The sequence below is a fragment of the Ranitomeya variabilis genome, chromosome 3 (genome assembly GCF_051348905.1).
Source record: "Ranitomeya variabilis isolate aRanVar5 chromosome 3, aRanVar5.hap1, whole genome shotgun sequence".
Taxonomy (NCBI): Eukaryota; Metazoa; Chordata; class Amphibia; order Anura; family Dendrobatidae; genus Ranitomeya; species Ranitomeya variabilis.
In genome coordinates, this window is record NC_135234.1 from 634,953,039 (window position 1) to 634,969,192 (window position 16,154).

The 16,154-nt window shown below is 44.0% G+C and overlaps 1 protein-coding gene across 1 annotated transcript in view; it reads right to left on the reverse strand.

Moving 5' to 3' along the window:
• ESYT1 (extended synaptotagmin 1) overlaps positions 1–16,154 on the reverse strand; it is a 139,692-nt gene that overhangs the window by 15,471 nt on the left and 108,067 nt on the right. Inside the window, exons 19-26 of the mRNA XM_077297549.1 lie at positions 16,052–16,134; positions 15,075–15,123; positions 13,608–13,697; positions 13,292–13,387; positions 11,783–11,854; positions 8,398–8,484; positions 8,143–8,289; positions 3,671–3,840 (exon numbers count right to left, since the gene is read on the reverse strand). Of these exons, the coding sequence (XP_077153664.1) occupies positions 3,671–3,840; positions 8,143–8,289; positions 8,398–8,484; positions 11,783–11,854; positions 13,292–13,387; positions 13,608–13,697; positions 15,075–15,123; positions 16,052–16,134 (794 nt within the window). The remainder of the gene's footprint in view (positions 1–3,670; positions 3,841–8,142; positions 8,290–8,397; positions 8,485–11,782; positions 11,855–13,291; positions 13,388–13,607; positions 13,698–15,074; positions 15,124–16,051; positions 16,135–16,154) is intronic.

The window sequence follows — 16,154 nt, forward strand, 5'->3', positions numbered from 1 at the left end:
AGTTATTTTTTTCTCTCTTACAGGTCGGGTTGGGGCTCATATACAGCATTATAGAATGTGTATATAAGTCCTGAAAGGGAGTGGCCGTAACTCGTAATGGCCAAACCTGGTGACAAAACCTGTGGAAGAAGGACCGCATCCTTCGAAACGCGTTAGTTGGATCTGACGCCTATGGGCACCCATCCTTACCAGTCACGTGACGCCACGTTTTCCGGCAGTTTTGCTAGGGCGGTGCTTCCGACCGGAGCCCGCCGTTAGCTTCTATCCCGACACACTCCTGCTCGAGTCCCTGCGCACCTGTGCCAGCTATTATCACGAGAGGACGCTCCCTACAATCTGTTATTTCTGCACCCTAGTAACACCAGCATGACATCAATTGTTCATGCCCGGACAGCAGAAGTGCCATCAGTGATTACTAGATATTAGCACACCGCAGCCCTGCATTGATTCTACAGTTCAGTATAACAATATCGAACAGCACAGTATTTTTTCTTTAAGTGTAATTGCAGTGATCTTTTTTCTTTATTCTTAATTTTACATTTTGTATAATAAAAGTTATTTTTCTTCTCTTACAGGTCAGGTTGGGGGCTTATATACAACATTATAGAATGCTGCATATAGGCCCTGATAGGTGATGGCCGTAACTAGTATAGGCCAAACCTGGTGACAGGTTCCCTTTAAGACTTACAGTGCCTACAAGTAGTATTCAACCCCCTGCAGATTTAGCAGGTTTACACATTTGGAATTAACTTGGCATTGTGACATTTGGACTGTAGATCAGCCTGGAAGTGTGAAATGCACTGCAGCAAAAAAGAATGTTATTTCTTTGTTTATTTTTTTTTTTTAAATTGTGAAAAGTCTTTTCAGAGGGTCATTTATTATTCAACCCCTCAACCCACCAGAATTCTGTTTGGTTCCCCTAAAGTATTAAGAAGTAGTTCAGGCACAAAGAACAATGAGCTTCACATGTTTGGATTAATTATCTCTTTTTCCAGCCTTTTCTGACTATTTAAGACCCTCCCCAAACTTGTGAACAGCACTCAAACATGGTCAACATGGGAAAGACAAAGGAGCATTCCAAGGCCATCAGAGACAAGATCGTGGAGGGTCACAAGGCTGGCAAGGGGTACAAAACCCTTTCCAAGGAGTTGGGCCTACCTGTCTCCACTGTTGGGAGCATCATCCGGAAGTGGAAGGCTTATGGAACTACTGTTAGCCTTCCACGGCCTGGACAGACTTTGAAAGTTTCCTCCCGTGCCGAGGCCAGGCTTGTCCGAAGAGTCAAGGCTAACCCAAGGACAACAAGGAAGGAGCTCCGGGAAGATCTCATGGCAGTGGGGACATTGGTTTCAGTCAATACCATAAGTAACGTACTCCACCGCAATGGTCTCCGTTCCAGACGAGCCCGTAAGGTACCTTTACTTTCAAAGCGTCATGTCAAGGCTCGTCTACAGTTTGCTCATGATCACTTGGAGGACTCTGAGACTGACTGGTTCAAGGTTCTCTGGTCTGATGAGACCAAGATCGAGATCTTTGGTGCCAACCACACACGTGACGTTTGGAGACTGGATGGCACTGCATACGACCCCAAGAATACCATCCCTACAGTCAAGCATGGTGGTGGCAGCATCATGCTGTGGGGCTGTTTCTCAGCCAAGGGGCCTGGCCATCTGGTCCGCATCCATGGGAAGATGGATAGCACGGCCTACCTGGAGATTTTGGCCAAGAACCTCCGCTCCTCCATCAAGGATCTTAAGATGGGTCGTCATTTCATCTTCCAACAAGACAACGACCCAAAGCACACAGCCAAGAAAACCAAGGCCTGGTTCAAGAGGCAAAAAATCAAGGTGTTGCAGTGGCCTAGTCAATCTCCTGACCTTAACACAATTGAAAACTTGTGGAAGGAGCTCAAGATTAAAGTCCACATGAGACACCCAAAGAACCTAGATAACTTGGAGAAGATCTGCATGGAGGAGTGGGCCAAGATAACTCCAGAGACCTGTGCCGGCCTGTTCAGGTCTTAGAAAAGATGATTATTAGCTGAAATTGCAAACAAAGGTTATTCCACAAAATATTAAACCTAGGGGTTGAATAATAATTGACCCACACTTTTAAGTTTAAAATTTATAAAAATTTAACTGAGCAACAAAAATTTTTGGTTTGTAAGATTTATGCATCTGTTAATAAATCCTGCTCTTGTTTGAAGTTTGAAGGCTCTAACTTATTTGCATCTTATTAAACCTGCTAAATCTGCAGGGGGTTGAATACTACTTGTAGGCACTGTATATATTGTAGCAAACTTTGACAAAGTATGTTCTACCTTCTAATATGCATAGTGGTTAAACATTAACTATATAGGACCAATGAACCACTTCAACTGGGCAACATGTGTTCTCCGCTCTTGCAGCCTGAATGAGAGCACACATGAGAGCTGAACTGTGGATTCACTACGTGACATGTAAGCCACTCGTACAAGTCTCACCACACCCCACTCTCTAACCGGTGCAAAGAATCAGGGAAAAATGTACCGTATTTTTCCGACTATAAGACGCACTTTTTCCCCAAAAACATTGTGAGGAAAATGGGGGATGCGTCTTATAGTTGGAACGTAGGCTTACCGGCATTGTGGCGGCGACAGAGGTGCGGGGATGATGTGGCGCGGTGACCGGTATGGCGTGAGCAGGGTCCCGTCCACATTTGAGGTGAATCCGCGGCCCGGTATTGAAGGAGAGCAGCAGAGCTGGGTGAGTTACAGTTTTCCCGGTGGCGGCAGCCATCTTCCTGAGGCCGCGCGTGCGCAGATTGGTTTTCTCCTTCCTGGGGCTTCAGGAAAATGTTAGCAGATTGAGATCTCGGCTTCAGGAAAATGGCCGCCGCGATCTCCATCTGCGCATGCGCGGCCATTTTCCTGAAGCCCTGGGAAGCAGAGTACTGAATCTGCGCACGCGCGGCCTCAGAAAGATGGCTGCCGCCACCGGGAAAACCGTAACTCACCCAGCTCTGCTGCTCTCCTTCAATACCAGGCCGCGGATTCACCTCAAATGTGGACGGGACCCTGCTCACGCCATACCGGTCACCGTGCCACATCATCCCCGCACCTCTGTCGCCGCCACAATGCCGGTAAGCCCGCCGCCACCGGGAAAACCGTGACTCACCCAGCTCTGCTGCTCTCCTTCAATACTGCCGTGGCATCACCTCAAATGTGGAAGGGACCCTGGCCGCCGCCACCTGAGGAAGTGACCGCACATCTGCTGCCGCCACAGCACTGCTGCAACCTCCCCATGGACACCAGGCCATGGCGTCGCCCACCTAAGCAGGATGGGACCCTGCTCAGGTGCACGCCGTTCCGCCCACCGCACCTCAGCATCACCTTACCTCTGCCACCACCATGCCTCCTGTGACCCTGCTCTGCCACTGCCTGCCCTCAGGTAAGAGATCTTAAATTCAGACAATAAGACGGACCCCCATCTTATAAAAAATATTTTTTTCTGCAATTTTCACCCCAAATTTGGGGTGCGTCTTATGGTCCAGTGCGTCTTATAGTCCGAAAAATACGGTATGTATCTTTCTAGGATAAACATCAAAGCACCTTACTTTACATATATACTTACTTCACCCAGGGAAATAACAGGGCCACCTCTATCCAAGGGGTGTGAATGGTGGTTCTCACCTGTTTGTATTGGGCAGCCTGTGTCTCAGCTCCCCCGTAGAGATCTCATTATTATCCAAAGCAGACTCTAAGCTAAATGTAGAATTCAGAGGGCTAGGGGGGCTTGGAGTTACAGAAGATTTAAGAGTCAGTGCTAGGACCTCAGGACTGACATTGGGAGAAGAGAGAACCTGAAAAAAACCCAAAAAACACAAGTTTCAGTATAAAAAAAGCAATTTATGGTTTTGTCAGGAAGATACAAAATGCATTTGTTCAGTTTGCAGAGACTGAAAGTACTTGCAAGTTTATGTAACTACACTTAATTAAATGGTTAATGACTATGCATTGGCCTCCGCCTTTTCAACTAGAACTTCTGGGCATGTTTAGGACCATGCATCTGTATTAACAGGACCCGCCAAAAAACTTGCCATGCAATATCTATATATCTAACCTCCTGAGGAGCCATCGGGAGAAACGCATAGAGGAATAAGGCAAGAAAAGGATATGCACACTAATGGGATCAACCTGAATATCAAACTTTTATTATTGCAACTATACAAAAAGGCAAGGCAAGTAGCACAATTAAAAACATTTAAAAGCCGAAAGGGCTAAAAAAGCCCAAACATGGTCACCCCAAACAGATAGAAAAACATATACATGGTAGTGCATACATATACAAAACACACGGTATTAACCTGGTCAGATACAGGCAAATAAATATACATCTCATCAAATACGTTATCCAAAATGCTGCCAGCTGACCCAGTATATACCCTCAATCACCATAGCTCATAGGTTTTGGTGTAAAGACATGGGAAATACAACAATACATTTCCTATTCAGATATAATATGACACCCATGCATCCTACCAACCCTATATTGTGTTAAATTACAATACACTACCAAAACACCTGGTACCTGATAGCAAAAAAAGTCCCATTAACCCAAGCCGCCATACAAATAATGTCCAAGCTAAACAGAGCCTCGTGGATAATACCACTACCCCTCTGCAAACGGCCGGCATGTGCTGTCCATATTGGTGGTAGAGTTGCACATGCAATAGTGTATTACCAGGTGCTGTCCATGGGGTAACCAGGGCCCCACGCGTATCGACGCTGCTAGAGTGTCTTCCTCAGGGGAGAGACACATCTTTTCTTGCCTTATTCTTCTGTGTTGTTTTATATGCATGTGGTAGATAACTGATTTTGAATATTTATGTGGTGCCCGCTATATCTCTCTTCTTCTGTGGCGAAACGCATAGAGGTTCCTATGCATTGAAATCTGGATAAGTACCCCTCTCAAAGCTATTTTGAATTTCAGTTATATTTATGACTTATCTATGTGTTTAATATAATAGAAATATACTGCTCCAAGTGTGGTGGATTTATCGTATAGACCTGGAGATTGACAGGGCTCTCTAGGGCTAGCCGCCGTGGAGCGGGGGCGCCATATCAACTGACAAGTAGGGTGCCAACCTCCGCTGGTAGGCAGGGAACAGTGGAGGTGCAGCATAGTGAGAGGGGTTACTTCAAATCTATATTTATCAAATAAGGCACTTTATTCCCTTTTTCCTGGTCTGTGAGTCAGACAAGAGGTATACGCATGTTTATGCAGTGTTTTTTCTTATCTATACTGTGGGGTACTATTTTTCCTGGTTGTGAAAGTGTAGTGGCTGGCACTTACCAGTAGGGCACAATAGGAGAACAGGGTTAGCCGCCACACAGCGGGGGCGCCAGTCTCGTGTAGGTATTTGTATAGGGTGCCAACCTCTGCAAACAGGCAGGTACACAGAACAGGATTTATCCGTATATAGATATGGATTTATAGGGTGCACCGATGTGTGGTGTTGTATTTGTTGTGTGTCCCGTTTTTAAACAGTTTTTTAATAAAAGTTAAATTTTATCTAATTAGTCAGGGGTGTTTTTCATGCTAGCATGTTTAGGACCAGTACCAAACCGCCAATGGCAGCAGTGCCGACACCGAGCTCCCGCCACCACCCGTCATCGCAAGTTTAACTGTATTGGCATCCACTGTCGATACAGCTGCAAGCAATGGTGAAAGAGGGAGCTTCAGCTAACATTTCCTCCTCCATCAATCTTCCTCAGTGTCTGACGTCTCAGCGCATCGCGGGCGCCATTAGGTCACATTGCACTGAGAGCGGGCGCTTCACAACGAGGAGGAGAGGTGAGTATTGTTATTTTTTTTTTTGTTTGTAAATCATTGACTACAATTTGGTGGCAATTACCGTATTTTTCGCTTTGTAAGACGCTCCGGATTATAAGACGCACCCAAATTTAGAGGAGAAAAATAGGAAAAAACTTTTTTTAATAAATTGGTGGGGCGTCTTATAATCCATGCGTCTTATTACTTACCAGGGGTTGTGGCTGCGGTGGATCAGGGTCCCAGGGTCGTTGCTGGAGGCAGGAGTGGATCATTGCTGCAGGCTGGGATGAGGAGGTCTGCAGGGGGGCTCCTATGCAGCAGGGGGGCTCCTGTGCTGCAGGCTGGGATGAGGAGGTCTGCAGGGGGGCTCCTATGCAGCAGGGGGGGCTCCTGTGCTGCAGGCTGGGATGAGGCAGTCTGCAGGGGGGCTCCTGTGCTGCAGGCTGGGATGAGGCGGGGCTCCTGTGCTGCGGGGGGGGCTTCGGGGCTGCAGGGCTGTTTCCTGTGCTGCGGGGGCTCTGCCGACATATTGTGAAAGGTCAGAGCCCCCTGGCAGTTCGTCCATGTATTCCTGTATGACTGACTCCGGGAAAATGGCCGCCGGAATCTCGAGAGATGAGATCTCAGCGCTGAAATCTCATCTCCCGAGATTTCGGCGGCCATTTTCCCCGAGTCAGTCATACAGGAAGGAACGCATGGACGAACTGCCGGGGGGCTCTGGTCTTTCACAAAATGTCGCCAGAGCCCCCGCAGCACCGGAGTAGCAGCGGACAACCGCGGTGGCGGGCGGCAGCAGCAGCGGGCGGCAGCGGACACCACCTCATCCCAGCCTGTAACGGTAAGCGGTATATCTGCTTTGTAAGACGCACCCCCATTTCCCCCCCAAATTTGGGGGAAATAAAGTGCGTCTTACAAAGCGGAAAATACGGTATATTACATGGAGGACTATAGGGAGCACATTGTACTACATGAAGGACTATGGGTAGTGCATTATACTACATGAAGGACTATGGGGAGCCCATTATACTACATGGAGGACTATGAGCAGCGCATTATACTACATGAGGGACTATGGAAAGTGCATTATACTATATGGAGGGCTATATGGGGGTCATTATACTATATGGATGGCTAAGTGGGGCCATTATACTGCATGCAAGCAATTATACAATGTAAAGGTTTGAGTGTGGTCCATCCATAGTGTGTAGGGCTAGTGCTGGCCATTATACAGTGTGGTGAGGTCTGGGGGCCATTATATTGTATGTAGGCCCATTATACTGCATGGAGGGCTATGTAGGGTTCACAGTTGGGGGATGATAGTGTACTGGGGTCACCATACTGTGCAAGTGGAAGGTACTGTGGGGGTATGATACAGTATTTGGAAGGCACTTTAGTTGGCATCATACTCTATGGGTGCAATTCTTGGCTTCAGTAGGAGTAAAATTACTTTGCAAAGGCTGCAAAGTTGTGAGATATGCTTTTCTGTGACCCTACCGAACATTAATTATTTTATTTGTTGGGGTGTGTGTGTGTGTGGGGGGGGGGGGTCCAATTAGAACTTCTCCTATGAGGCCTCATGATTTCTATGCATGCCCTTGTTTAGCCCTATGCTTATTTTTTAAATTAGCTGGGTCTCCAATTTGGATTTACTAATGTTAAAGTTTCCCCCCCCCCAAGTATGAAAGTTATCACCTATCTGATCACTGGGGGTCAGACTGCTGAGATTCTCCACTGATCCAGAGAATCAGTGCAGACCTCAGTTATGTGCCCTTCACTTTCATTCATCCTAACAGGAGAGCCGAAGACCAGCTGAACACAGCACCTTGCCATCTCTGGTGGTCCCATGGGTAAGGGATCATTTTCCTACATGAATACTCCTATAAGCTAGATGTATTTTAAAGCAACCATTTGAACAGTATCTTCGTTATATTGATGGTGCATAGTTGATAGAGTGTATAACTGGTTCTCCACAATTGCTTTTAAGCTTTCTTTTAGTGTTAAGATACATTCATTTTAATTTATTATTGTTGTGAACTGTGCCCAAGTCTGTCATGTAACATCACTCATATACACTACTTTAGGCATATATGCCAGTAAAGTTCACAGCATGGAAAGACATACCATTAGTGCAACCGCACATGGACCCATGAGGTAAGGGTGCCACTTCTACCCGTAAAGCAATTGTGCATTATGATGAGCTATTGAACGGCAAAAGATCCATATACTGATCTTGCACAGGGCCCTCTCCTGTCTGTTTGGGTGCATACAAGCCAGAAAGCTGTGGATCTATTAATGCCTGGACTGCAATGTGGAGAGAACATCGACTCACCCTCATTGTAAGTCTCATGAGAATCTCACTGTTTGCTCCTGGTGAAGTCAGAGGGAACCAGCCATCACGTGTCATGGACTCCGCGGTTAAGAGATCAGAGAGTGGCATGGTGAGAGACCCCAGAGACTTGTTAGACTCATCTTGAACCTTGGAAAAAAAGACCAACATCACCATCTGACAAGGTAAAGTAGATCATTTATATTCAAACACGGCTTATGTAAAACATTCTCCTGAGAATATAATCTTCTTACTAACTTGTAGCTGCAGAGTCTCATTTTTGGGGTTCTTGACTAGGAACACACAGCTTTCCTCCCACACTGGCTCAGTGTTCTTTGTGGTGACCTTAAGTAAATGATTATTATTACTACAGATGAAAAAAAGAGCACCTGTGTCACTGCATTTTACAAGGTAATATGATAATATACAGTACATAGGAGTGAAATTTCAAGAGTAACATGAAGGGATCGGAGCGCTCTACACAGCTTGTGTCCCAACGAGGTCCTGCATGAGGCAGAACAGTGCATTGGTTTTATCTGGAGTGAGCTAAAAAATTTCCTACTGAGGAGGTTCAATGTTATATTAACCCCTTAAGCCCCGAGGGTGGTTTGCACGTTAATGACCGAGCCAATTTTTACAATTCTGACCACTGTCCCTTTATGAGGTTATAACTCTGCAACGCTTCAACGGATCCCGGTGATTCTGACATTGTTTTCTCGCGAAATATTGTACTTCATGATAGTTGTAAAAAAATTTTTTAAAATTTCACAATTTTCCAACTTTTAATTTTTATACCCTTAAATCACAGAGATATGTCACACAAAATACTTAATAAGTAACATTTCCCACATGTCTACTTTACATCAGCACAATTTTGGAAACAAAATTTCTTTTTGTTAGGGAGTTATAAGGGTTAAAAGTTGACCAGCAATTTCTCATTTTTACAACACCATTTTTTTTTAGGGACCACATCACATTTGAAATCATTTTGAGGGGTCTATATGATAGAAAATACCCAAGTGTGACACCATTCTATAAACTGCACCCCTCAAGGTGCTCAAAACCACATTCAAGAAGTTTATTAACCCTTCTGGTGCTTCACAGGAATTTTTGGAATGTTTAAGAAAAAATTAACATTTAATTATTTTTCACAAAAAATTTACTTCAGCTCCAATTTGTTTTATTCTACCAAGGTTACCAGAAGAAGAGCTGCAGCGTCAAACAAGCAGCGTCCAGATGTTCCAGCATAGTGGAGGGGATTTTATGAAATCCCGTCTCCACTATGCGTGGAAACCCGCACGCGGCGGCCCTGCGACTACGGACATGCTGCGCGTCTTTTCAGATCGCAGCATGTCCGTACACCTTGCGGGGACGCAGCGTCCCCGCAAGGCATATCACAGGGCGCTATGGGAGAGAGCGATCATCCCGGATGTGAAGAGTTAACACATCCGGCATGATCGCGTCCCAGAAAGGGGGCGGGGCTTAGCGCCGATACCGCTGGCCATCCTGAACGTGGAAACATACCCTAAAAGACGCTTTTTATTACAAAAAATATTTTTTTGCGTTACCACATTTTGAGAGCTATAATTTTTCCATATTTTGGTCCACAGAGTCATGTGAGGTCTTGTTTTTTGCGGGACGAGTTGACGTTTTTATTGGTAACATTTTCGGGCACGTGGCGTTTATACCGTTCCGCATTTGGTAAAATGGATAAAGCAGTTTTATTCTTCGGGTCAGTACGATTACAGCGATACCTCATTTATATCATTTTTTTATGTTTTGGCGCTTTTATACGATAACTATTTTATAGAAAAAATAATTTTTGCATCGCTTTATTCTGAGGACTATAACTTTTTTATTTTTTCGATGATCACGCTGTATTGTAGCTTATTTTTTGCGGGACAAGATGACATTTTCAGCGGTACCATGGTTATTTATATCCGTCTTTTTGATCGCGTGCTATTCCACTTTTTGTTCGGCGGTATGATAATAAAGCGTTGTTTTTTGCCTCTTTTTCCTTTTTTTTACGGTGTTCACTGAAAGGGTTAACTAGTGGGATAGTTTTATAGGTCGGGTTGTTACGGACGCGGCGATACTAAATATGTGTACTTTCATTGTTTTTTTTTTTTTTATTTAGATAAAGGAATGTATTTATTGTAACAATATATATATATATATATATATATATATATATTTTTTTTTTTTTTTTTTTACACAAATATTTTTTTGTCTACTTTTTTACTTTGCCCCAGTGGGGGATATTACAGTAAAGTGACAGATCGCTGATCTGACACTTTGCTGTGCACTGTGTCAGATTAGCAATCACACAGACACAGCAGGGAGGCTTCCCGGCACCTGCTCTGAGCAGGTGCTTGTAAGCCACCTCCCTACAGGACCCGGAAGTAGCCCCGTGGCCATTTTGGATCGGGGGCCTGCAGGGAGGAGACGCTCGGTACAAGGTGAGCACATCGCCTTGTACCGAGGGTCTCAGGGAAGCCCGCAGGGAGCCCCCTCCCTGCTCGATGCTTCCCTATGCCCCCGGAACGCTGCGATCATGTTTGATCGCAGTGTGCCGGAGGTTAATGTGCCGGGGTCGGTCCGTGACCGCTCCTGGCACATAGTGCCGGATTTCAGCTGCGATAGTCAGCTGACACCTGGCCGCGATCGTCCGCGCTCCCCCCGAGAGCGCAGCCGATCGCAATGACGTACTATCCCGTCCCTGGGAATTAAGTCCCAGGTCACCTTGACGGGATAGTACGTCATATGGGATTAAGGGGTTAAAGAAGCATTCCTCCTCCCATCAAGGTTTTCATCCCCTTAATATATTACAATCATATTATATAGCACTGTGTACATACAATTGCTCATTATGCCTTTCTACCCTGACAATTCTTCTCTTTTCCATTAGGTTTATGACATCACGTGATTAAAACCTGACTAGCTGAATCCTTCTAAGCTCTATGTAGAAACAGGAGGTCAATTTTCCCTGTATGAATCATAATTCACTGCAAAAGTCCCTGGTAGGGGGGAGCAGCTGGGTTAGGAGATGAAGAGGGGAATGATAAATGTAGGGACAAGAGACTTCCTGTTTCTACATAGAGAACAGAGCAGAATTACCTGGGTAGAAAGGCAAAATGAGCAACTGAAACTACACACTGCCATATAATATGATGATTGCAATATATTAAGATGCTAAAAACTTTGATGGCATTGCTTCTTTAAGGAGGATCTGTCCCCACTTGGGACATGTCTCCTTTTAGCAAACACTGTGTAATATCGTTCCTCTGTTATTCCTCATGAACATTTATCAATACATTAACCAGCAGTTTCCGTTTTCCCTTTCAAATAAGAGTGTGACTCCACAGTGACACTGTCAGCACTGGTTGGACAATGTCTGGTTGTATGGTGAAGGGACAACACCTTTCTCCAAACTGGCCACAAACACAGTTCAAGTTATTCGTAGACTTCTAAATGAATGGCACAATACAAAGGTCTAAGAAAATAATGATATGAAGAATTCCTGTATTTCCTATAATGGACATACAAGGGATGACGACAGGTCCAATTACAGGTACGCTGCAAATAATCAAGTGGAAAAGATGGCTGAATAGAAAAGCGTATACACCATGGGTGTAAGAAGTACCTTAGTCTTGTAGGAAGCTTTCCTCACAGTTATCTGTGCACTTGCACTTGGAAGTTTGGCCCCTTTCTTCACCTATGTAAACAGTAAGATGAACAGTAAGAAAAGTGTAGAAAAGAAAGAGCAGCTAAATATATAAACACTGTGCAGTGTAAGGGGGAAGAGAAACAGAAGAAAGTGATTAACACTATGGGGCAGATCACTAGGCAAGGTAATGCATCACACTGCCGCTTGGTAATATCGGGCCTCAGACTCCCTAACATTACACTACGTATTGCTGACTTACATTACGCCAACATTTTGGCACACTTTTACTGCATGGTATAGCATCTGTAACCAGGCCCGTCTTTAGTATGAAGCCACAGCTTTCCCACCAAACTACAGCAGTTTGCTAAGCAAGGCGGAATAAAAGGGTCTGACCAGAGGTTTGGCACTATTAGCTTAGCAAATCTTCCCCAAGGGTTTCCTTTTTTTTTTTTTAAATACATAGAGGAGGATGGCATTTTCCAATCAGAAAGTGGTGCACATAAGGGCTCTATAACATACAGCAATAACGGGCTCTAGTATGGTGCCTTGCCAGTTAAGATATAAAGGCCTGGATTGGTTTCCCTCTTGCACTTAGGTGCCATTTACAGAATATAGGGGGGTTTGGCCACCTCCAAGCTCAAGCTTCCTATTGCCCACCCATCATTCTAAGACTGTCTATAATTAGAGTAAATCATAGCTGGATCCTGCAGAGATGACTTTGCAGAATTTAGGGTCCCATACAAATAAAGTCAGCTTGTTGCTGGTGGGGGGCTTTTAAATTTTGATCAAAACTGTAAACAAATTATCTCATGCTTTTAAATGTCTAGCTATAGTGGAATTTATGTACTCACTAATTCTAGTGTTAGTCAATATATGTTTGCATATCGGCCACAGCATATGTACACCCATGTATTACGTGAATGCTATATGTGTGTGCTGCTCTTATCTCACATTTTTTTGCATTTACAACATATAGCAGTCCAAGTTTATTCTTCCTTGAAGGGGTTTATCCACGACATTTATTATTTTTTGCTTATGGACTAAGAACTAACAGGCAGGTACCGTAATTGCTACCTACTTGCCTGTTCTCCCTCGCATCGGTCTCTGCTGATTCAGAGCAGTCACGGACTGCTCATGCCAGAGTATCCTGTGCTGCCGTTGACGTCATGTTGAAAGAGCAGCGTTTTCTGTTCTGTTCTGCTGACAGGGCGTCTCTGCTGATGTCATGCTGATTGACTGACTGTGGGAAGCCGGCTGTCAATCATCATGACATATGCAGAGCAGAGCAGAATAGGAAGAACTGCTCTGTTGACGAGAGGTGACATGAATCAGGAGACTCGCCAGCTGATTAGCAATGTTTTGCACTTTCCTTTGTGGTTTTAAAAATGCACAGTAAATTTGGCTTGTAAGATGTAATTATTAAACTCTCCGCTATGATTTGAGAAACATAGATAAAAGGTAAGAAATGTATGATAACCAACTCACCGGTAAATTACTGGCTCGCTCTAAATATACACACAGAAGGGCAGTGGAGAACTCTTCACTTTGTGCTGACTGAATGAGGCTGTTCACCTTCTGCACCTAAGAAAGTATATAAAAAAGACCATAGAAGTCACAGGAGCCAATAAGAACAGAACGCTATTACTTGTATAAAGCAAGAGCATAATACTGCCAGGGCAAGACAGGAGCGAGTCCGCTAGAAGTACTAACAATAGAAAAAAAATGGAAGCGAGTATCAAACAATGCAGAGACAGAAGCCGTATATTACAGACTAGAAACACAATGCAGTATGTAGGAATACCTGATCGAGCAGAGAAGGATCCGTCAGCTGAGACAAACACTCGGCTTTGACATGCAATCTGCCTGATTTTACAGCTTCCAAGGGCAGCCACTGTCGGACGGTAACAGAGTTAGTGAAGACAGTCCAGACATCAGTGTTATATATCATTTATTACCAACTAAAGGTAACAAAATAAATTAAAGGGATTGTCCACTATGGTACATCATCTTATTTAAAAAAAAAAAAAGATGGACACTAGCCTGCCGGACTGGCTCACTCCTCAGTAGTTAGCACTGGGCCCCCATTGGTCTGCTGGGATCAACATTCCATGGGGACGTCACATGAGTGCGGCAGCCACTGATCGACTGCAGCGTTCACATATTGTAAGAGCCAAGCCGGATTATTAAAGGGGTTGTCTGCCTCCCTTAAGTCTCACAACACTGTGCACATAGAATCGTATGTTTTATCCGTTTTACATGTAATCAGTAGCTACATATCACCATACACACAGAATATTTGCTAAAACAATAGGGTCGCAAGATAATAACCCGGCTATCTCCAGTCTGCTGAACTCAATGAGGCTCTGTTCACTTTGCATTGTACCCTGGGTCTGATCGGTGACCACTGAAGTCCTATGAGGAACGGGCCACCCAACACACACCTGTGGCAGGTTCACAAACTGCTAATCCTACATAATAGGGCACAAAATCAGATTTGTGTAAAACGGAGTCATCTTTATCAGGATATATTTCAATAAAATTACGTGTGTGCCTCTGCACGTGAAGGTCGTGATTCAAGTCCACCATTTATGCATATTATACACAGTAGCTATAATTACTAGACAGCCCCGTATACATGTGATGAGTAAAGGGAGATGCTGACCCAAATAATGGGTGCAAAGACAAGTAAATGTATAAGAAAGCAAAACCAAGGAGTGTAAAGAGGACCTCCACGACACATACAGGAAGGCAACCACAGCGGGCCTGGGCTTCACCATTGCTCCTATAAAAAGAAGACAAGGCGTAATGTTGTTGGGGCGCAGCTGCCAACCGGGGTTCAATGACAATCCTTTCTCCACTTAGCACTAATCAGTACTGGGATTCCAGATGTATTTAGTAATCTTTGCAGCTCTTGATTTGGGTCAGTAACTCCCTGTATAAAGTGTCTCCTATATACACACCTCGGTGTACGATGCTCCTCATTGAGATTTTAGTGGAATGCATCATAATAAAAGCTTTATTTCTTTGACTTTTGTTCTGTGACCTATTTGTTAGGTTTATTAGTTACAAGGGAGTCCATAAGGATTTCCGTTGTTTTGGAGGCATGTTACAGAATTCTTGATGTCAACCTAATAATGCATGCGATCACAGCCCTACAGGTCTTGTGCTAGTTTTGTGTTAGACAGGTTTTCTCCCATTTTTTGCCAATTTTCCGTGCACATACATATGGTTTACAAAATAATGATGACCAGACGAAGTTCAGTATTACCTCATCAATGCTTTTCTGCTTCAGCACATTTTTCACGGCAACTTTACAGCTGAAATGAAAGGCGTGACCGATCAGGAATACCTTATTGCTAAATAACACAGATCTTTCAGTGTAGAAGAAAGGAAGTGAAATTATCTGAAGTAGCTACAAAAGCCAAGAACTTAAATACAGATGATGCCTACATCCAGTGACAGGACTGTGCACAGACACTGCTCTTCAACAGGATGAGGAGATTTGCCCAATAGTCATTTTGTTAATTTCCAGGAGAAGTAACAGAAATATTTCATTTTTAAGAAAATATTATCCAGAATTGTTATTCAAGGGGGAATTAAATATTTACTAAAACAGAAATGTAATTAGAGATTAAAGGTGCTCCTCCTTGGCAGGTCAAAAGCAGTTTCTGCCATTCCCTGTCTAAGAGGTCAGCCACCGCGGACAGACCTAGTCAATGATCAATAAACTATAAAATTAGAAATTCTTCCATTCTTTTTTTTTTTTTTAATTAAATATCTTTTTATTGAAATATTACTATAGCAATAAACATTAACAGATCAATTAACATTAACATTGGCACTTGGAAAATCCCAGAATTTCCCCAAATACTTCTACCCCACCAACTCCCACCCCACAATTCTTCCATTCTTGAGAATGGAGAGGACTTTTAATAAGAAATTTGCAAAGGTGCTTGTCTTTCCAAGCTCTTTGCAATTTTTCTGATTTAGAGAGATAAACCAGCTAGCAATTAACCAATTGCCACTATTTCTACCAATTTATACCAGCCTACCCTCAGGTAACAATAGTCCCCCCGAGGAAGTGATCGATGGCAGCTTACAGCCAGTTGTAAATGGTGCCTGTAATCCCCTGACAGATAAAGGGCAGTGGTGAGGAACGGACATTATTACCAGTGTGTTATATAAAGCAGACCCGACATGGATGGTCTTGTTTTTGTACAAGGATTATAACTGACAGGTACTGACCTTCCAAGAGAATCGTCTTTGTCAATATCTTTATCAAACAGGAGAAACTCAATATCCTGTCCAGGGACATCAGTGACCGTGATCTGCAGAACAAGCGCAATGC